Here is a 15,814-nt window from a genome sequence, read left to right as displayed (position 1 = left end):
AACTAGTTAAAAACATTTAGGTCAATAAAATCAAGGTGGATATGGTGAAAGTTCTGTCTGGAATGCTAATCTAAACAGATGTGCTTTGAGTTGTGATTTGAACTGATGAGGAGAGTCCAGTTGACTGATGAGAGGTGGGACCTGTGGGTGGGACAGAGTTCCACAGACGTGGGGCAGAGCAGCTGAAGGCTCTGGTACCCACGGTACAGCTGAGGAGGAACAAAGTTCATGGAGGAGTGAAACTGAAATGTGCTCAATTTTAGTACTAAATATCTCATCTCATCTCATCTTCAACTGCTTATCCAGGGTCGGGTCGCGGGGGCAGCAGCTTTAGCAGGGGACCCCAAACTTCCCTTTCCCGGGCCTCATTAACCAGCTCTAACTGGGGGATCCTGAGGCGTTCCCAGGCCAGTGTGGAGATATAATCTCTCCACCTGGTCCTGGGTCTTCCCCGAGGCCTCCTCCCAGCTGGACGTGCCGGGAACACCTCCCCAGGGGGCATCCTTACTAGATGCCGAGTACTAAATATATTCTTTGAAAATATACCTTAAATGTGATTGTTTCATGCAAGTATTCTATTATCCCAGGTTGAGTACTAACTGATGCAGGCTTGTACAGTATGTGCTGAAGGACAGCCACAAGATGGCAGTCTTATTCCACTAGTCAGGCCACATTTTCTTTTATTTACCTCCTTTCCTCTCCTTTATTTCTGTCTCTACCTACATTTATCAACTGTATTGTTGTCATTTAACTATGAAATTAAAATCAACCTACATGTCATGCATACATACTCTATATGTGTGTGTTTATATATATACTGGAGATCAAAATTAGAGAACATATTATTAATACCTGATTTTAAAAAATCGGGTATTAATCAGAAAACATGCTAGGACAGCAGTGGTATAGCCACAGCGGATAATCTATCAAATTCTGAATAGTAAAAAACAACAATATTTCAGAATAAATCTAATATTAATATTTTTTTATGTAATTTTGATCTCCAGTGTGTATAGATGGAAGATGAGTGTGTACGTCCGACTGCAAAGAAAGGAAAACTAAACTGTAATTGGTAAACATATATGACATATGATGATGGCTAGCATAAAAGACAAACTGAATGAAATCATATTCTTTAACTCAACCTACCTCCAAACTAAACGATGATGTTGTCATCTTCTGCTGTTTGGAAGTACGGAGAAAACCTTTGCATTCATTTGTGTGTTTATGTATTCACCGTGCAGGAACTGAGCAGTGTGAACTACCTGGAGCTGTACCGCGTGGCCGACCTGTTCCACCTGCCCGCCTTAGAGGAGGCCGTGGTGGGCTTCCTGGTGGAGCATCTGTCTGAGCTGAGCCAGAGCAGACAGGAAGAGGCCCTGCAGCTGCCCTACCGCCTCCTCAGGGAGGTGCTGAAGAGCGACCGCCTCACCTCTATGAGAGAGGAGGAGATATGGAAGGTACTGGAGGTGTGCGTGTGTGTGTGGTCATGGGTTTTTCATGCAAGTAGAAGCATTGGGTGCAGAATCGAGGTGTTAACATGGAGTGTTGTGGTTGTATTTAGTGGAAAATAAAGTGAGAGGCAATCATCTCAGCTTGTAAATGGGAACACATTGGCACTAAACTATTGTGTATGACACACACACACAGATAGAAATGCATGACACAATACACAGCATAAAAATTAAACAAAGGACTGTTTATGACTCTGTACATGTGTGATGGACAGGTGTGATGTGTGTCAGTCCGTGCGTACATGTGAGCGTGCTTGTGCAGCCAGAATTGTGGAGTGAAAAGGCAGTGCGGGGTGGAGACTTACTGTTTTGACTGTTCATTTGCACCAATCAGCCTCCCCCTTCCGTCCTCCCCCTCCGATCTCTCTCCCTCTCTGTCTTTCTCCCCTTCTCTTCTTTGATTAGGCCCACCGCGGCTCCATCAAGGCCCCAATCCCCTAGCTGTCACTCGGCCGCCCGTCTGATTGAAAACAATCAGGCCTCTGATGGCACAATTACCCTGACCCTTTAGCCAGCCGTCGCCACCATAATCAGCCTCTGATTAGGCTGCTTTAGGCCTCCTTCACTTCGCCCAGAAGGTTAATTTGGGCATCAGACGGAAGCGAACGGCAAGCGAGGGCCGTCATCCGAAAGGGTGGAGGGGGGGTGCACGCCAATACCAGACCGATATGGCTTGGCAGTCAATCATCGTCACACATAGTTTTCTCAGAGTCTCTCACGCTCTGGAAATCACATTTTCTCTCTTTGTTTTTTTTTTCCCCCTCTCTCTTCTTTCTTGCCATCCTTTGCTCTGCCATTCTGTAGCTCCCCCCTCCCCTTACTTCTCCCTCTCCCTCACTATCTCTTACCCTCACTCTCTCTCCCTGTCTTTTGTGGTCTAACTCTCTCCCTTTCAAACACACAGACACACAGACACACTCTCTCTCTCTCTCTCGCACTTTCTCTTTCAGTGCGTAGGGGAAGGAGGGAGAAGGAGTTGATTTATTCTGTGCCCTGAGGAAGTTGCGTGATGCAGCGTGACCTTCACAGTCAGCTGCCGTAGTGCACATGCTCACACACCACACACACACACACACACACACTCGCTCAGAAACACACACACACATACTGTCACTTCAGAGCAATGAGGACGAGAGAGGTGGGGTGAGCGATAGAGAAAGGGAGGAAGAAACAGAGAGTGGCACAGATACCACAAAAAGACAATCCTGACTTGCATGTTTGTTGCATATTCACACCTTTAGAGTGGATTAATACATTCCCTGGGAAATACAGGGAATGCTGTTCAGTACATACTTAGTATTTGTCCATGCATCACCACACTTCATACAAATGCTGTATTTTGAATTATGGTGTGCTGCTGTGAATTTTGTCGTATTTGTCTGTGGTCATCCTTGTCTGAAAACAATATGTTGTCCATCTTCACTGCAGAGAAAACATGTCTGCACAAAGTTCCACGTATGGTTTCACGTCACTACACAGATGACCTTAAATTCACTTCCTGATAATGGTATCTGTGATATCCAGTCATTTCGCCCACATTCACACCTCTTTGCAACTAAATAACCTTCCGCGGCTCTCAAGTTCAATTAAATTCTCTGCGACCCAGTTTGCCTGCATTAAACAAAGGGTGCCTGTGGATATTTACAGTCTGTATATTGAATTGAGCTGATTAATAAATGTGTGTGCGTGTGTCTGTGTGTCTGTGTGTGTGTGTTGGCAAGTATGGATGCAGTGTTGGTTTGCCTCATTCTTGCTGTCTAAAACATAGCTGATTAGCAGAGCTCATTTTCAGATTCTCAAGATTCTTTTTTTCACCCATTCCTCAAGTCTTTCATTCTCTTCAAACTGACTTTGTGCTGACGCTTTCTTCCTTTGACTTTCCTTTTGGCTTTCTTCCTTTGACTTTCCTTTTGGCTTTCTTCCTTTGACTTTCCTTTTGCACCCTTTGTTTCTTCCCCCTTCTCTCCATTCATAACATCTTTTCTTGGCCCATCCTAACTTCTTCCTTCTTCCCACCTCCATTTAAGGTATTTTATGAAGGCTCTTCCCTTGACTTATAAAAATAGTGTTGTTTCGGTTCCAATCAATTTATCAAGGATAACCAAAAGAAGCAGAGCACAGAGAATTTAAGACGTGTACCCCAGTTTAGGCCAATTGAGCCATTAAAGAGATATTTTGCTGATTTGAATGTGTCATGGTAATGTGGGCATTGTGTTATCAATATGAAACAATACTTTTGATATGCCTATCAAATTTTGATATTAAATAGTAAAGAATTGGGCAAACACAACAAAATAGTGAATATTCAGGGCGGCTGGCGGCACAGCGGTTAGAGCAGTCGCCCCATGTAAAGAGGGTGAAGGTCCTCAAGGCAGAGGCTGCAGGTTCGACTCAAACCTGCGGCCCTTTCCTGCATCTCTCCCCCTCTCTCTCACCCCATTTCCTGTCTGTCCTATATATAAATAGCTTGAAAACTGGCAAAAAAGAATCATTAAAAAAATAGTGAATATTCTTACCCTTCTTCGTTAATAAAGACCTGCTAGCCAAACATTTATTATTGCCACTCAAAGTGAATTTCCGGCGTAAAATCATCCCGTGGTCTTTTCGACACTTGCAGACATCAAATAATCCAACAAGACAGTTTTTTTCACGTAACAACTATTAACGGAGATATCCCGGAGAGTCGCTAACAGCTGGACGTGGCTAACACTGATTAGCTCGGTGAAGGCATTAAAACGTCTTTCTTAACCACTAATACTGCTAAAAATAACATCAAACCTCTGCAGCAGCATGAGAAGAGTCCCTACACAGAAAACAAAGCACCAACAACGTAGTTAGTGAACCCAGAGTTTATTAAAAGAGTGTTTTAAAGACTTACCTACTGGCCCCTGTACCAGCTCCTCTCATAGTAAAGTCCATTCAAGTGGATTACCAAAATCAATCACAAAGGAAGGAGCCCATTGGTGCTTTGTTTACTGTGTAAGGACTCTTCTCATGCTGCTGCAGAGGTTTGCTGTTATTTTGAGCAGTATTAGTGGTTAAATAAGACGTTTAAATGCCTCCACCGTACTGCCCCGAGCTAACCAGTGTTAACCACGTCCAGCTGTTAGCGACTCTTCCGGATTTCTCTGTTTATAGTTCATACACGAAAAAAACTGTCCTGATGGCTTCTTTGATGTACATGTAATTGCCGAATAAAACCATGGGAGGATTTTACGCCAAAATTTCACTTAATGGGTGGACTGGGCCCAGTGTTTAATATAAAATCTCTGTTATATTAGAAGCTAACTTTATATGACACGTTTAACTTTATTTTTGTTGTATGAATGTGGGAACCACTGTTGAAACGATCCATAAATCATACAGTTCTTCTCTCCTGGATGTGCCTCTAGTTGGTCGTTCTGTGGCTGGAACATGACTGCCGCTACCAGTACACTGAGGACCTACTCCAGCACGTTCGCTATGGCCTGATGGAACTGCACCACCTTGCCCATCTTGCTCGTAGCCACTCTCTGGTTCAGTCCAGCCCTACTGCTGCCGCCTTTGTGGTCGAGGCCCTGGACTACCACCGCGACACCTTTATCCAGCCCCTCCGCCAATCAGCCCGCACCAGGCCTCGCTTCCAGTCTCTCACCCTCTACATAGCTGGCGGGCGGAAGCGGGAGGTAAGCAGAGTCAGGGAGTTGCGGTACTTCAACCCGGCTGCACAGGAGCATGTAAGAGTCGCAGGTGGGTCGAACTGGAGCGAATTGGCGCCCATGCCCACTGGGCGCAGCCACCATTGTGTGGCCGTTATGGGGAACTTCCTATTTGTTGTGGGTGGCGAGGTGGAGCATGCCACAGAGAGAACATGTGCTGTAAGGACTGCTTGTCGATACGACCCCAGGGGAAACTGTTGGACTGAGATCGCCCCCATGAAGGCCTGCAGAGAACACTTTGTCCTGGGTGTTCTGGGTCAGTACCTGTATGCAGTTGGGGGCAGGAACGAGCTGAGGCAGGTGCTGCCTTCTGTCGAGCGCTACTGTCCAAAGAGGAACAAATGGATGTTTGTCCAACCCTTTGACCGCTCACTGTCCTGCCACGCTGGCTGTGTGGCCGACAACCTGCTTTGGGTCTCAGGTACAGAGCTCAAGATACCCATACACACTCACATTTGCATTACATTGACTTTGATTCTACACATTAATATATACACTTTAAAAACTTGAACTGTAAAAAAAGGTAAAACAACTGGCAGCAAAGTTTCGAGGCGCATACTGTGAAATTACAGTAAATAACCATATTAAATTAGAGTATGGATGCATTTTTTAACAATAATACACTGTTAAAACATGAACTCTAAAAAAACAAAGGTAAAACAACTCGCAGCATAGGTTCGGACGCATACTGTGAAATTACAGTAAATAACCATATTAAATTACAGTATATTTAATATAATTTAACTGATTTTGACTTTAAAATGTGCTCTGTTTTTTGCAGTTTCATTACATGTAATTCTGTGATACAGTTATTACCTGTAATTTCACAGTATCCCTCTAGAAACTGCCAGTTGTTTTAACGTGTACATGCACAGACACACTCGTGAAATAGTCCAGATATACTCTGCTTTATGTGCACTTGTAGCAAACTTTTTTGCTCTCTGATAAAAGCCAAAGGTGTTGCTCCTTTGTGTTACAGGTGGGGTGACAAACACGGCTCAGTACCAGAATCGACTGATGGTGTACGACCCAGACCAGGTAACTGTTACACCTTTACTGTATTAAACAAAAACGACCATATTGGAGGTTTTGTGGGCTTTATCCTATTTACACTTCCATCCATCCATCCATTTTCATGCACTTGTCCCTAACGGGGTTGCGGGGTATGGAGCCGATCCCAGCTGACATTGGGCGTGAGGCGGGGTCCACCCTGGACAGGACGCCAGTCTATCACAGGGCACACAGAGACAAACAGAGGCAGACAACCACTCACACCTATGGGCAATTTAGAGTCATCAATTAACCTAACACGTGCCTCACTCTTGCTGTGAGGCGACAGTGCTAACCACCGCCTCCTATTTATACTTTTCATACTGCTTACCAAATTCCAAAGGAATGCTGTAAATTTTCATATTTTTAAGGCTGCTTGAATCAATATTTTTCATATAAACAATGGATGACTGCGAGGGCTCATGCACACCTTCAGTATCTTGTGGACAGGTGCGTTGGAGGAAATGTCTCTAAGCAAGAGGAGAGAAGACTCCTGCACACTGCCCTGCTTATTTAAACTATAATCTTGATTTTAATTATACTATGTTTGGGTCCTTAGACTTTCAGCAGGTAAAACCGATGACAAAAAGACAGAGACCCTGAACTGTCAGTCAATCAGTGCCACATTCTGTGTGTAACTCCCACCCATGGACAGATTATGAGACAATGGGCCCCTTAGTCGTTTTGTAGTCATTTTGTGTCTCTGTGTGGTCATTTCATATCCATTTTAGTTGTTTTGTATGTCTTTGTAATTATTTTGCATCTATGTTTTGTAATTTTCATGTCTATGTTGTTGTTTTGTTTCTCTCTGTGGTCATTTTACACCTATTTTTAATCATTTTGTGTGTCTGTTGTTAAAGAAATAGTAGTGAGTGAATATATAGAAACATGCAATAACATAGGGATGATAAAGTCAATATACAAAAATCATCCAAAAAGGTTTCAATACCTGGGCAAAAGAAGAAAAAAATAAAAAATATGAATCACCCTATGTTGATAAATCTAGCAAGAATTATTTAGGGGTCTGTACTGGTAGATCCCATATAAGGCTAATATGCACAGCAGCATCACATTAATATTCACAGCAATACATTCAGAAGCAACTCATCATTAAGACCTTTGGGGGCCAGTGTCTGCAATGTGCGTTTCCAAAAAGCTTCACGTCTCTTCAGTATCAGGCCGTAGTTTTCTTTACCTTTAGATAAACGGTGCATTTTACCTAAAGGCTGATTGTCTCTGTGTGTTTTCCATCATCTGCATTACCTGATGTAGTTCTCAGGACAGTTATGTTGTATTGTTAATTTCTTTTTCCGTGGAACATTTAGGGTCTTTCAGCTCATTGTTTTGTTTTTCAGTCTCACTGCTTTCTTCAGCATCGTCTCCAGCAGCAGTGGGCAGCTGTTTTAAAAAAGACAACGTTAGCATCTAGCTGGTGTGAAGCTAGCAGATATTTCCCTGATGAGCTGGTCGAGACCAAAACTGTTGAGAGTGGATGTTAAAGTGAAATGTTCCAGGTGGCCAGAAACTTGACCTAAAATAAATATCAATGGGTCTGACACATTTTTCACATCAGCTTGTAGTGTCAAAATACATCCGTGCTGCATTTAAAGCTTGCCACACTGCCACCAGGTGGCCAAAGAAATCCATTGATAAAGGTTTAAAAGTCATTCATCTCATTCAGTTCTAGATATAATGGGCCAAAAGTCCAGAAACACCTGTCTTACAGTAGGTGTTTCAGCTTGTAGGGGTCTAAAATTTGAAGCAGGACAACGCTCGACTTAAACTGTTTTTTCATTCCACAGACCAGTCATCAGGGTCTGCCACAAACATGTTCTCAATAATACAAGTGTGACCCTTAAATCAGGACTGCTTTAACTTCTCTATGCGTCTGAAAGTAGGAATTTGTGCCAGGAACTCCCACGCTAATTGAGTTCTGTACAGTCAGTTGTCAGACTTGCTTCCTCCTGAGTTATGTAACACATTTGATACAAATGAAAAGTAATGTGTTCAATTCTGTAAGTCAGTGTGTGGAATACAGGGGGTCCCCAGTAACTTGTTAACCTCCAAACTGTGATTGGCTGCTACTTCTGTCTACTGTGGACATAAAGCTGTTCACTGTCCATATTATTACATGTCGGTCTATCCTGGAAGAACTATCTGTCCTCTGTTGATCTCCCGTGTTTCTCCACTGATAGATGTTTTGTTACAGTCATACCTTATCTCAATGAGACTGTAAGGATAGCCTTTGGTGTTCAGAATTATATTCAGAGAACCTTCTGTGAAAAATTTGAGGTTTTGGGCGATATATAACCAAAAAAGGACTTGACAGTTCATGTTAGTTGTGCATTAATCTTTGCCAGAGGGAAACTACAATTAAAGATTGAATTTGGAGAATCAGCAGAACACCGCCATCTAGTGTCTCAAGATCGTAGTCGCAACAACAGAAAATAGTTCCAGCAGTCGGGTTGCCAGGTTTGTTGCCCAGTAGCCTACAGGAGACCGAAGTCTGTTTGAATCCATCCAAATAGCACCATAAAAACAAGTATTGCAGAGGAGTTTGACTGACAGTTAGCGTTAAAGTAAAGATGAAAGTGAGGTTAGCGATCAAGGAGAACCGTAGCCATGTGGGCATGCGTTTGAATGGCATTTCTCTCCTTTCTCTCAGTCCATGGAGTGAATGCTCGGCCTATAGTGACTCTGGTTTTTGCCCGTCTTCTCACTCAGCTGCTGGGACAAATAACGCCCCCTTCACTGAGGCTCTGAAACAGCTGCAGGATTGGCAAACTCCATTTCACCCAGTGCCAGCCTACAGTAGCTGCACCCAACAACAGACAACCCTGGCAACCAGCAACGCCCAACCCTATTGGCTGCTACCATGGAAACAGAACGGGACAGAAAGTCTTTGTCAAACCCGTCAATAATTTAAAAAATATTAATTCAGACTAAATATTTTTTTTTCATGGAAAAGCAAAACTTTGATTCTGTACCCCTCAAAATGCCCCGTGAGTGTATTATTTAAAAAAAAAATATAGCTTTTAATGAAGATTCTACATATTCAACCTTTAATGTCTGAAACTACACTTAAACAGCATCAATGAAACAATAATGGCCTTTTACAGAAAATGAATGCAGACATTATGTTAGCTGTGATGGATTACACAGCAGACAGGTGTCAAGAGTCTGCTAATTGATTTTCACCGTATGGAAATGAACAGAAAACAATGGCATCGTGGGAAAAAGGAAAATGACACAAATATGTGAAATCTACAGCTTACTTTGGAATATAACCCACAGTAAAGTATGATATTTGGGATTTGTAGTAAATTACCCACATAACAAAAACCTTGGTACTTGTCTTTTAATGTAAATACTCCTGACATTCTATCCTAAATACAAAGTGAACAACCATAAATAAACATACATCTATTGCTGAGAATGAATTTAATTCAATATTATTTCTGTATTTGCAATATACAGCTAACTGTAGTGGAATGCACTAAGCTGTTGTTTCTGTTTGTGTATGAGCCAGATGTTAAAGAGGGCCGGATCTAGTATATGTATATAGTATGGAGGTAGGCAGTGTGTATATATGTAAGATGCACATCCATATGGGTCTGTGTTTGTACATGTTGGCGTGGAAGCGAAGGAAGAAGTGAGTGAAAGAGAGAGGGAGAGAGTCTCATTTGTATTCACCATGAATCTACATTCACCTGCCACAGCAACAGCAACCCCCCACCCACTCTACCCTCAACAGATGGCCAACCGTCAGCTCCCAGCCGACACACACACGCACACACACACACTCATTCTCTGCCTCAATCAAACACACACTGACACAAAATAAGCTTGGACACACTTAGTGAAATGAGCAGGGATCCTCCGTGTAAAATGGAGTGGCTGAAACATATGATTAGAAATAGGGAGGGAAGTCATTAGTAGGAACCAGAGCTCCAGTGTCATGTTATTTATCCAGCACTGAGCATACATCAATTACCCATGCATGGATATGCTTAAATATTAATCTTCTTATTCATTCTCCTTCCCTTCCCACCCTCTCGGTTTCTCTCCCTCCCTTTTCATCCTACATCTCACCTGCTTCGAATCATTTTCTTCTGTCTTTCTTCCCCTCCATCTGCTTTTCCCCTTATCCATTTTGCACCGCCTTCACCTCCTTTTCAGGACCAGTGGTTGGCACGCAGTCCCATGCTGCAGAGGCGGGTTTACCACGTCATGGCGGCGGTGAGGAGGCAGCTCTACGTGCTAGGTGGGAACGACCTGGACTACAACAACGACCGCATCCTGGTCCGCCACATCGACTCTTACAACATGGACCTGGACCAATGGACGCGCTGCTCCTTCAGCCTCCTCACGGGTGGGCAAAGTGAAGACACCACACACGCTCATGAATAAACTTCACATTCATACTGCACAGCATGATTCATCTGTTGATAGTAACCAGTTGGTCAACCCTCTGGTCCGCAAAACTGTTCTTTCCTTTTAATGTTGCTATAGACAGATACATACAAGGACATCGCAATAAAAAACAGTTGCAAAAATAGCTGGCTAGGTAAGACTCACACTGTCCATCCGTACCGTGCCCAAGCAAGTTATACGGCTAAAGTCTAGTTTGTTTGACCAGTGTGAGTGCAACCGTTGCCGTCCACGGCCCGTTTGGGAGAGGTGGGCTTTTGTAAAGCACCTTTGCACATGTACGAACATGAGTGTGCGCACGTGTACGAGCACAAGCACGAGACCTACGGCGGTTCTGACGTATTTTTATGTGCGCCTGTTCGGACATAGTAAAAAGAAGGAGGGACCATGCGCGGACATTTAAAACAATGGCGGCGAAAGGTTCACGTTGGTGTGATGCGGAGGTGGAGTGTTTACTGCAGATTTGGTCGGATGTAAATATTCAAAAACAGTCGGATAAGACGCACAAAAACTCAGAGGTCTATGGAAAGATCTGTAAACAAAGCCACGCATCGTGATGATGTCATCAATACGTGTGACGTGCTACGGCGTGATGACGTATAGGCAGCAAGAAGCATTCGCGTGAGGCCCAGGTAGTGTGAGTACAATCGGGCCTGGAGGGGGGGGACAAGGACCCTAAAGCACGGGGCACGGGGCACTGTACGGATGGACAGTGTGAGTGTGCCCTTAGGTAACGTGCTCATTCAAAGGAATACTTTGACACTATATACTTATTCACTTTCTTGCTGAGAGTTAGATGAGAAGATTGATACCACTCTCATGTCTGTACACTGTAGTTTCCATAAATACTTTCTATCATCTAAGTCAGGAGTGTCCAGCCCTGCTCCTGGAGGCCCACTGTCCTGCATGTTTTAGGTTTCTCTCTGCTCTAACACTCCTGATTCTAATGCTCTGCTCGTTATCAAGCAGCTGAAGCTCGTCACAGGTTTGAAAATCATTAGAATCAGGTGTGTGTGAGCGCCCCTGATCCAAGTGTATAAGTGTATTTCCCAAAATGTCAAACTATTCCTGTAACTGGGGAAGCAACTGAGAAGAACGTCACTCTTCTGAATGGCCCAGGTCTGTAGTCTGTGGTTGTGAAGTTTCAGAGGAGAAGAGGCTGTGATCATCCCAGAGGTCACAACAGCTCAGTTTATACAGTGGGCTCAAGTTTCAAAAATGCTCTCACTACAATGGAATGGCTACTATGAGGACTAACACCATCACACATGAATACAGTTGGACTCAACATACCAATTTGGAATAGGTGGAAAAAATAACTAATTTATACTGCATGAGAAAAAGTGCATGTTTCTGCGCCAAACTGTCTGGATGATCATAAAGTGGACATGTCTATGAAGGAGAGACTGGTGAGGACCCATAGAACCCATTCTCATTCAGATATCTGGAGGTCAAGGGACCCCAGGTTTAGAGACATTTTGGAGCATTACTCCGCTCCCTTCCTGAGAAACTAGCATGACATGGTCAGTACCAATGGATTCATTAAGACTACTGTCTCTGAAAGGCAAAATGTTGACAGTCCTGCTGGCTGGCGGTCGGGACATTAGGAGGTTTTTATTTTTCGATTCCGGGTGCTGAGATGAAATATAGGTGTACTTGAGTTGAACTTAAAAAGAGTTTAAAATGGCCTATGGACCTATCCCGTCTAATTTAGACGCTGCTTACGCGAATTGAGAAATAAATGCATATGCTACTTCTGAAACGGTGCTCTGTCCGCTGAGAGGGGAAGCAACAGAAACGGCTGATTCTGGTCACCACATGCAACATTCTGCAAACTGTCACTGTTTATTATGTCACTGATTATGGGTATTGCAGCCTTTAGTTCTCTTCACATTTTTAGTTTGGAAGAGATATTTTAAAGTGTCTGTAAGGGGTAACACTTTTATTATGAAGAACATATTTATAGTGCATTATGAGGTCACTCATAGTGGATGATAATACATTTATAATGCTGAAAGGTTGAACATGGAGAATGAGCAGAACACCTCCATCTAGTGTCTCAAGATCCTTGTCGCAACAACAAACAATAATTCCAGCAGTCGGGTTGCCAGGTTGGTCAGACCCGGTCCAGTAGCCTACAGGAGACCGGAGTCTGTTTGAGCCTGTTTGAACCCGTCCCCTCCAGAGAATCACACCATAAAACACGTATTAGACAGTTACCGTTAGCCGTTACAGCTAAGTAAACATGAAAGTTAGCTTACCGATCAAGGAGAAACGTAGCCATGTGGGAGTGCAAAAGGAATGATATCTCAGTGTTTCCCCTAGGATGGAGTTGTAGCACCGGAGGTGAAGCGTCTTTGCAGGAAAAAAAAAAGTGAGCCTGCAAAGTGCGCCCTGCTGGGAAGGGCTCTTTGGACATACATACGTACTTACAGTACTTTTTTTTTAAAGATTATTTTTTGTCAGTTTTTTTAAGCCTTTATTATACAGGACAGACAGGAAATGGGGAGAGAGAGAGAGGGGGAGACATGCAGCAAAGGGCCGCAGGTCGGAGGACTGGAGGCTGCCTCGAGGACCTTCAGCCTCTTTACATGGGGTGACTGCTCTAACCACTGTGCCACCGACCGCCCCGGGCGCTTGTTTGAATGGCGTTTCTCTCCTTTCTCTCAGTCCATGGAGTGAATGCTCGGCCTATAGTGACTCTGGTTTTTGCCCGTCTCCGCTCACTCAGCTGCTGGGACAAATAACGCCCCCTTCACTGAGGCTCCGAAGCAGCTGCAGGATTGGAAAACTCCATTTCACCCAGTGCCAGCCTACAGTAGCTGCACCCAACAACAGACAACCCTGGCAACCAGCAACGCCCAACTCTATTGGCTGCTACCGTGGAAACAGAACGGGACAGAAACATTTTTAAAAATTATTCAGACTAAATATATATATATATTTTTTTTTTATAGAAAAGCAATACTTTCATTCTGTACCCCTCAAAGCCCTGTGGGTGTATTATTTAAAAAAATAAGTTTTTAATAAAGATTCTACATATTCAACCTTTAAAATCTTATTACATTATACCTGTGTTTTTTTTTTCATTTTCTTCCCCAATCTAATTTAACACAGTCTAGTAGAATGCCAATGATGCACTGTATGTGGTACTTAAACATAGGTTGAGTAAAGCTCAAGCTGTATCCTCCTCTCATTAGATACAAACACATCCCATAATGCCTCCCTGCTGGTTGTGAGTAGGCGGTAGGACGATATACATTGAAAACACATACCGCTACTTTTGACCCGTGGGCATGCTGCATCTATAGCCTCCAGGCTGGTGGAGGTGGTACTCCATCCCTCCTCCACCAGCGTGAAGCTAGAGGCACTAGAGACACAATCTACAGTGCGATCACTGTAGGATGTGTCACGGTATAGTCCTCACTGAAGTCTTACAGGGTTTAAAGTTCAGCTGGCTTTACTATTCCTCCCTCCTGCTCTCCTCCCGTATGACTTTCCTCTTTTGTTCTTCCCTCCTGTGATATCTGTAAAAGACAAAGTCACAGGAAAGAGGACGGGAGCTCAATCCCGGCCTCCGTACACTCCCGCCTCTGCCCCATCTTCTTCCATTTCTCTCTCTCTGCCTCCCGGGGGGACATGGAAGTCATATTGTCAGTTTGCCCTCTGCTCGCCACAGTGAAGCATTGTGTCGGCTCTGTCCTCCCCAGGTCAAAACGAGTCCGGGGTAGCAGTCCACGATGACAGGATCTATGTGGTTGGAGGGTACTCCATTTGGACCAATGAGCCGCTGGCATGCATTCAGGTGAGAGAGAACCTTTTTTAGATTCAGCCTCATAACAGTGGTAACACCTATTATCAATTTATCAGCTGTTCTATTGATAATATGCTGCTGTTGTGTTTGAATTCTTTCTGTTTATTGTTGTGTGGCTGTTGTGTTTGAATTATTTCTGTTTATTGTTGTGTTTGAATTCTTTCTGTTTATTGTTGTGTGGCTGTTGTGTTGCGAGACTTTTACCTAGTTAATTAAAGTATATATATATATATATATATATATATATATATATATATATATATATTAAGGAACCAGTCTTTTCTGTTTGACTGACTGACAGAGACAGACATTACTACTAAAAAGCATGTGTAACACAACCCACTAAGTAACATTTAGACTGATGCATTTGAAGGTAGTTTATGAGGAAAAGCATGAATTTACTAAGGAAGTTTCCTCTTTCCAGGTGCTGGATCTGAGCACAGAGGGGAAGGAGGAAGTTTTCTACGGGCCAACACTGCCATTCGCCTCCAATGGGATTGCAACTTGTTTCCTTCCTGCTCCTTACTTCACCTGCCCAAACCTACAGACTCTACAAGTACCCCATCACAGGATAGGTGCCGTTTAAACCGCTCATGAACAAAATGTCAGAAAACACGAACACATAACCACAGAATGGAGGAGCCTCAACTCAATTCTGGATCGTCAGCGTCTGCAAACGTGGCCAACAAACATGAACCTGATCATAGTAATCGTTCTGGATCTCTAACGATGCTTTGTGAGCCCCAAGAGCCAAGCTTCTAGGAAACTCAAAAACAAGCAGCTGTCATGATAATACAGCGTATCTGATGCATTTCCCCAAAGACTGAGACAGCATTCATGATGTCCAGTGATAACGCTCAGAAGAAATAACTCCAGAGGGATTATAATTTCGATGAGAAGAAAGAAGACAAGACCAAAATGTCAGGCCCATTACCAATAAGTGACCTGTGGGAAGCAGACTTCACTGAATTGCTCAGTTGCCCACATGAGTTCAAAGAAACTGTCCTCTTTGTAACCCATTATAGGGCTGTAGGAGCTTGTTTTGTTAAAATCACTGTATAACATTTCCATCAAACCTCTGTAATCACTTTGGTTGCCTAAAAAATGTGCAGGATGTTTTTCACGATATAGAGGACAAAGCCTGATCCCGTTGAGTCGCATGTATTTAGAAATTACAGATTGGTTTGACAAGTGTCAAGAGCCTGAAACTGGAGCTCATCAATGCATAACTAATCACGCCATTTTAAAAAAAACCAAATCAGATAAAAAATATGAGATATGTGTGAGATTAATATGCTCAGGATCTA

General features: G+C 43.4%; 1 protein-coding gene across 2 annotated transcripts in view; it reads left to right on the top strand.

Moving 5' to 3' along the window:
- klhl32 (kelch-like family member 32) overlaps window positions 1-15,093 on the top strand; it is a gene marked incomplete at its 3' end in the record, with an annotated part of 41,202 nt that extends 26,109 nt beyond the window's left edge. For both annotated transcript variants that reach the window (XM_083918616.1, XM_083918617.1), the window contains exons 5-10: window positions 1,245-1,460; window positions 4,907-5,633; window positions 6,192-6,250; window positions 10,442-10,634; window positions 14,404-14,498; window positions 14,932-15,093. In XM_083918616.1, the coding sequence (XP_083774742.1) occupies window positions 1,245-1,460; window positions 4,907-5,633; window positions 6,192-6,250; window positions 10,442-10,634; window positions 14,404-14,498; window positions 14,932-15,093 (1,452 nt within the window). The remainder of the gene's footprint in view (window positions 1-1,244; window positions 1,461-4,906; window positions 5,634-6,191; window positions 6,251-10,441; window positions 10,635-14,403; window positions 14,499-14,931) is intronic.
- Between the last annotated feature and the right edge of the window lie 721 nt (window positions 15,094-15,814).

The sequence above is a fragment of the Echiichthys vipera genome, assembly GCF_963691815.1.
Source record: "Echiichthys vipera genome assembly, chromosome: 8".
In the NCBI taxonomy this organism is placed as follows: domain Eukaryota; kingdom Metazoa; phylum Chordata; class Actinopteri; order Perciformes; family Trachinidae; genus Echiichthys; species Echiichthys vipera.
Note: the sequence above shows the minus strand (reverse complement) of the source record. Positions and strands in the feature narration are given on the sequence as shown.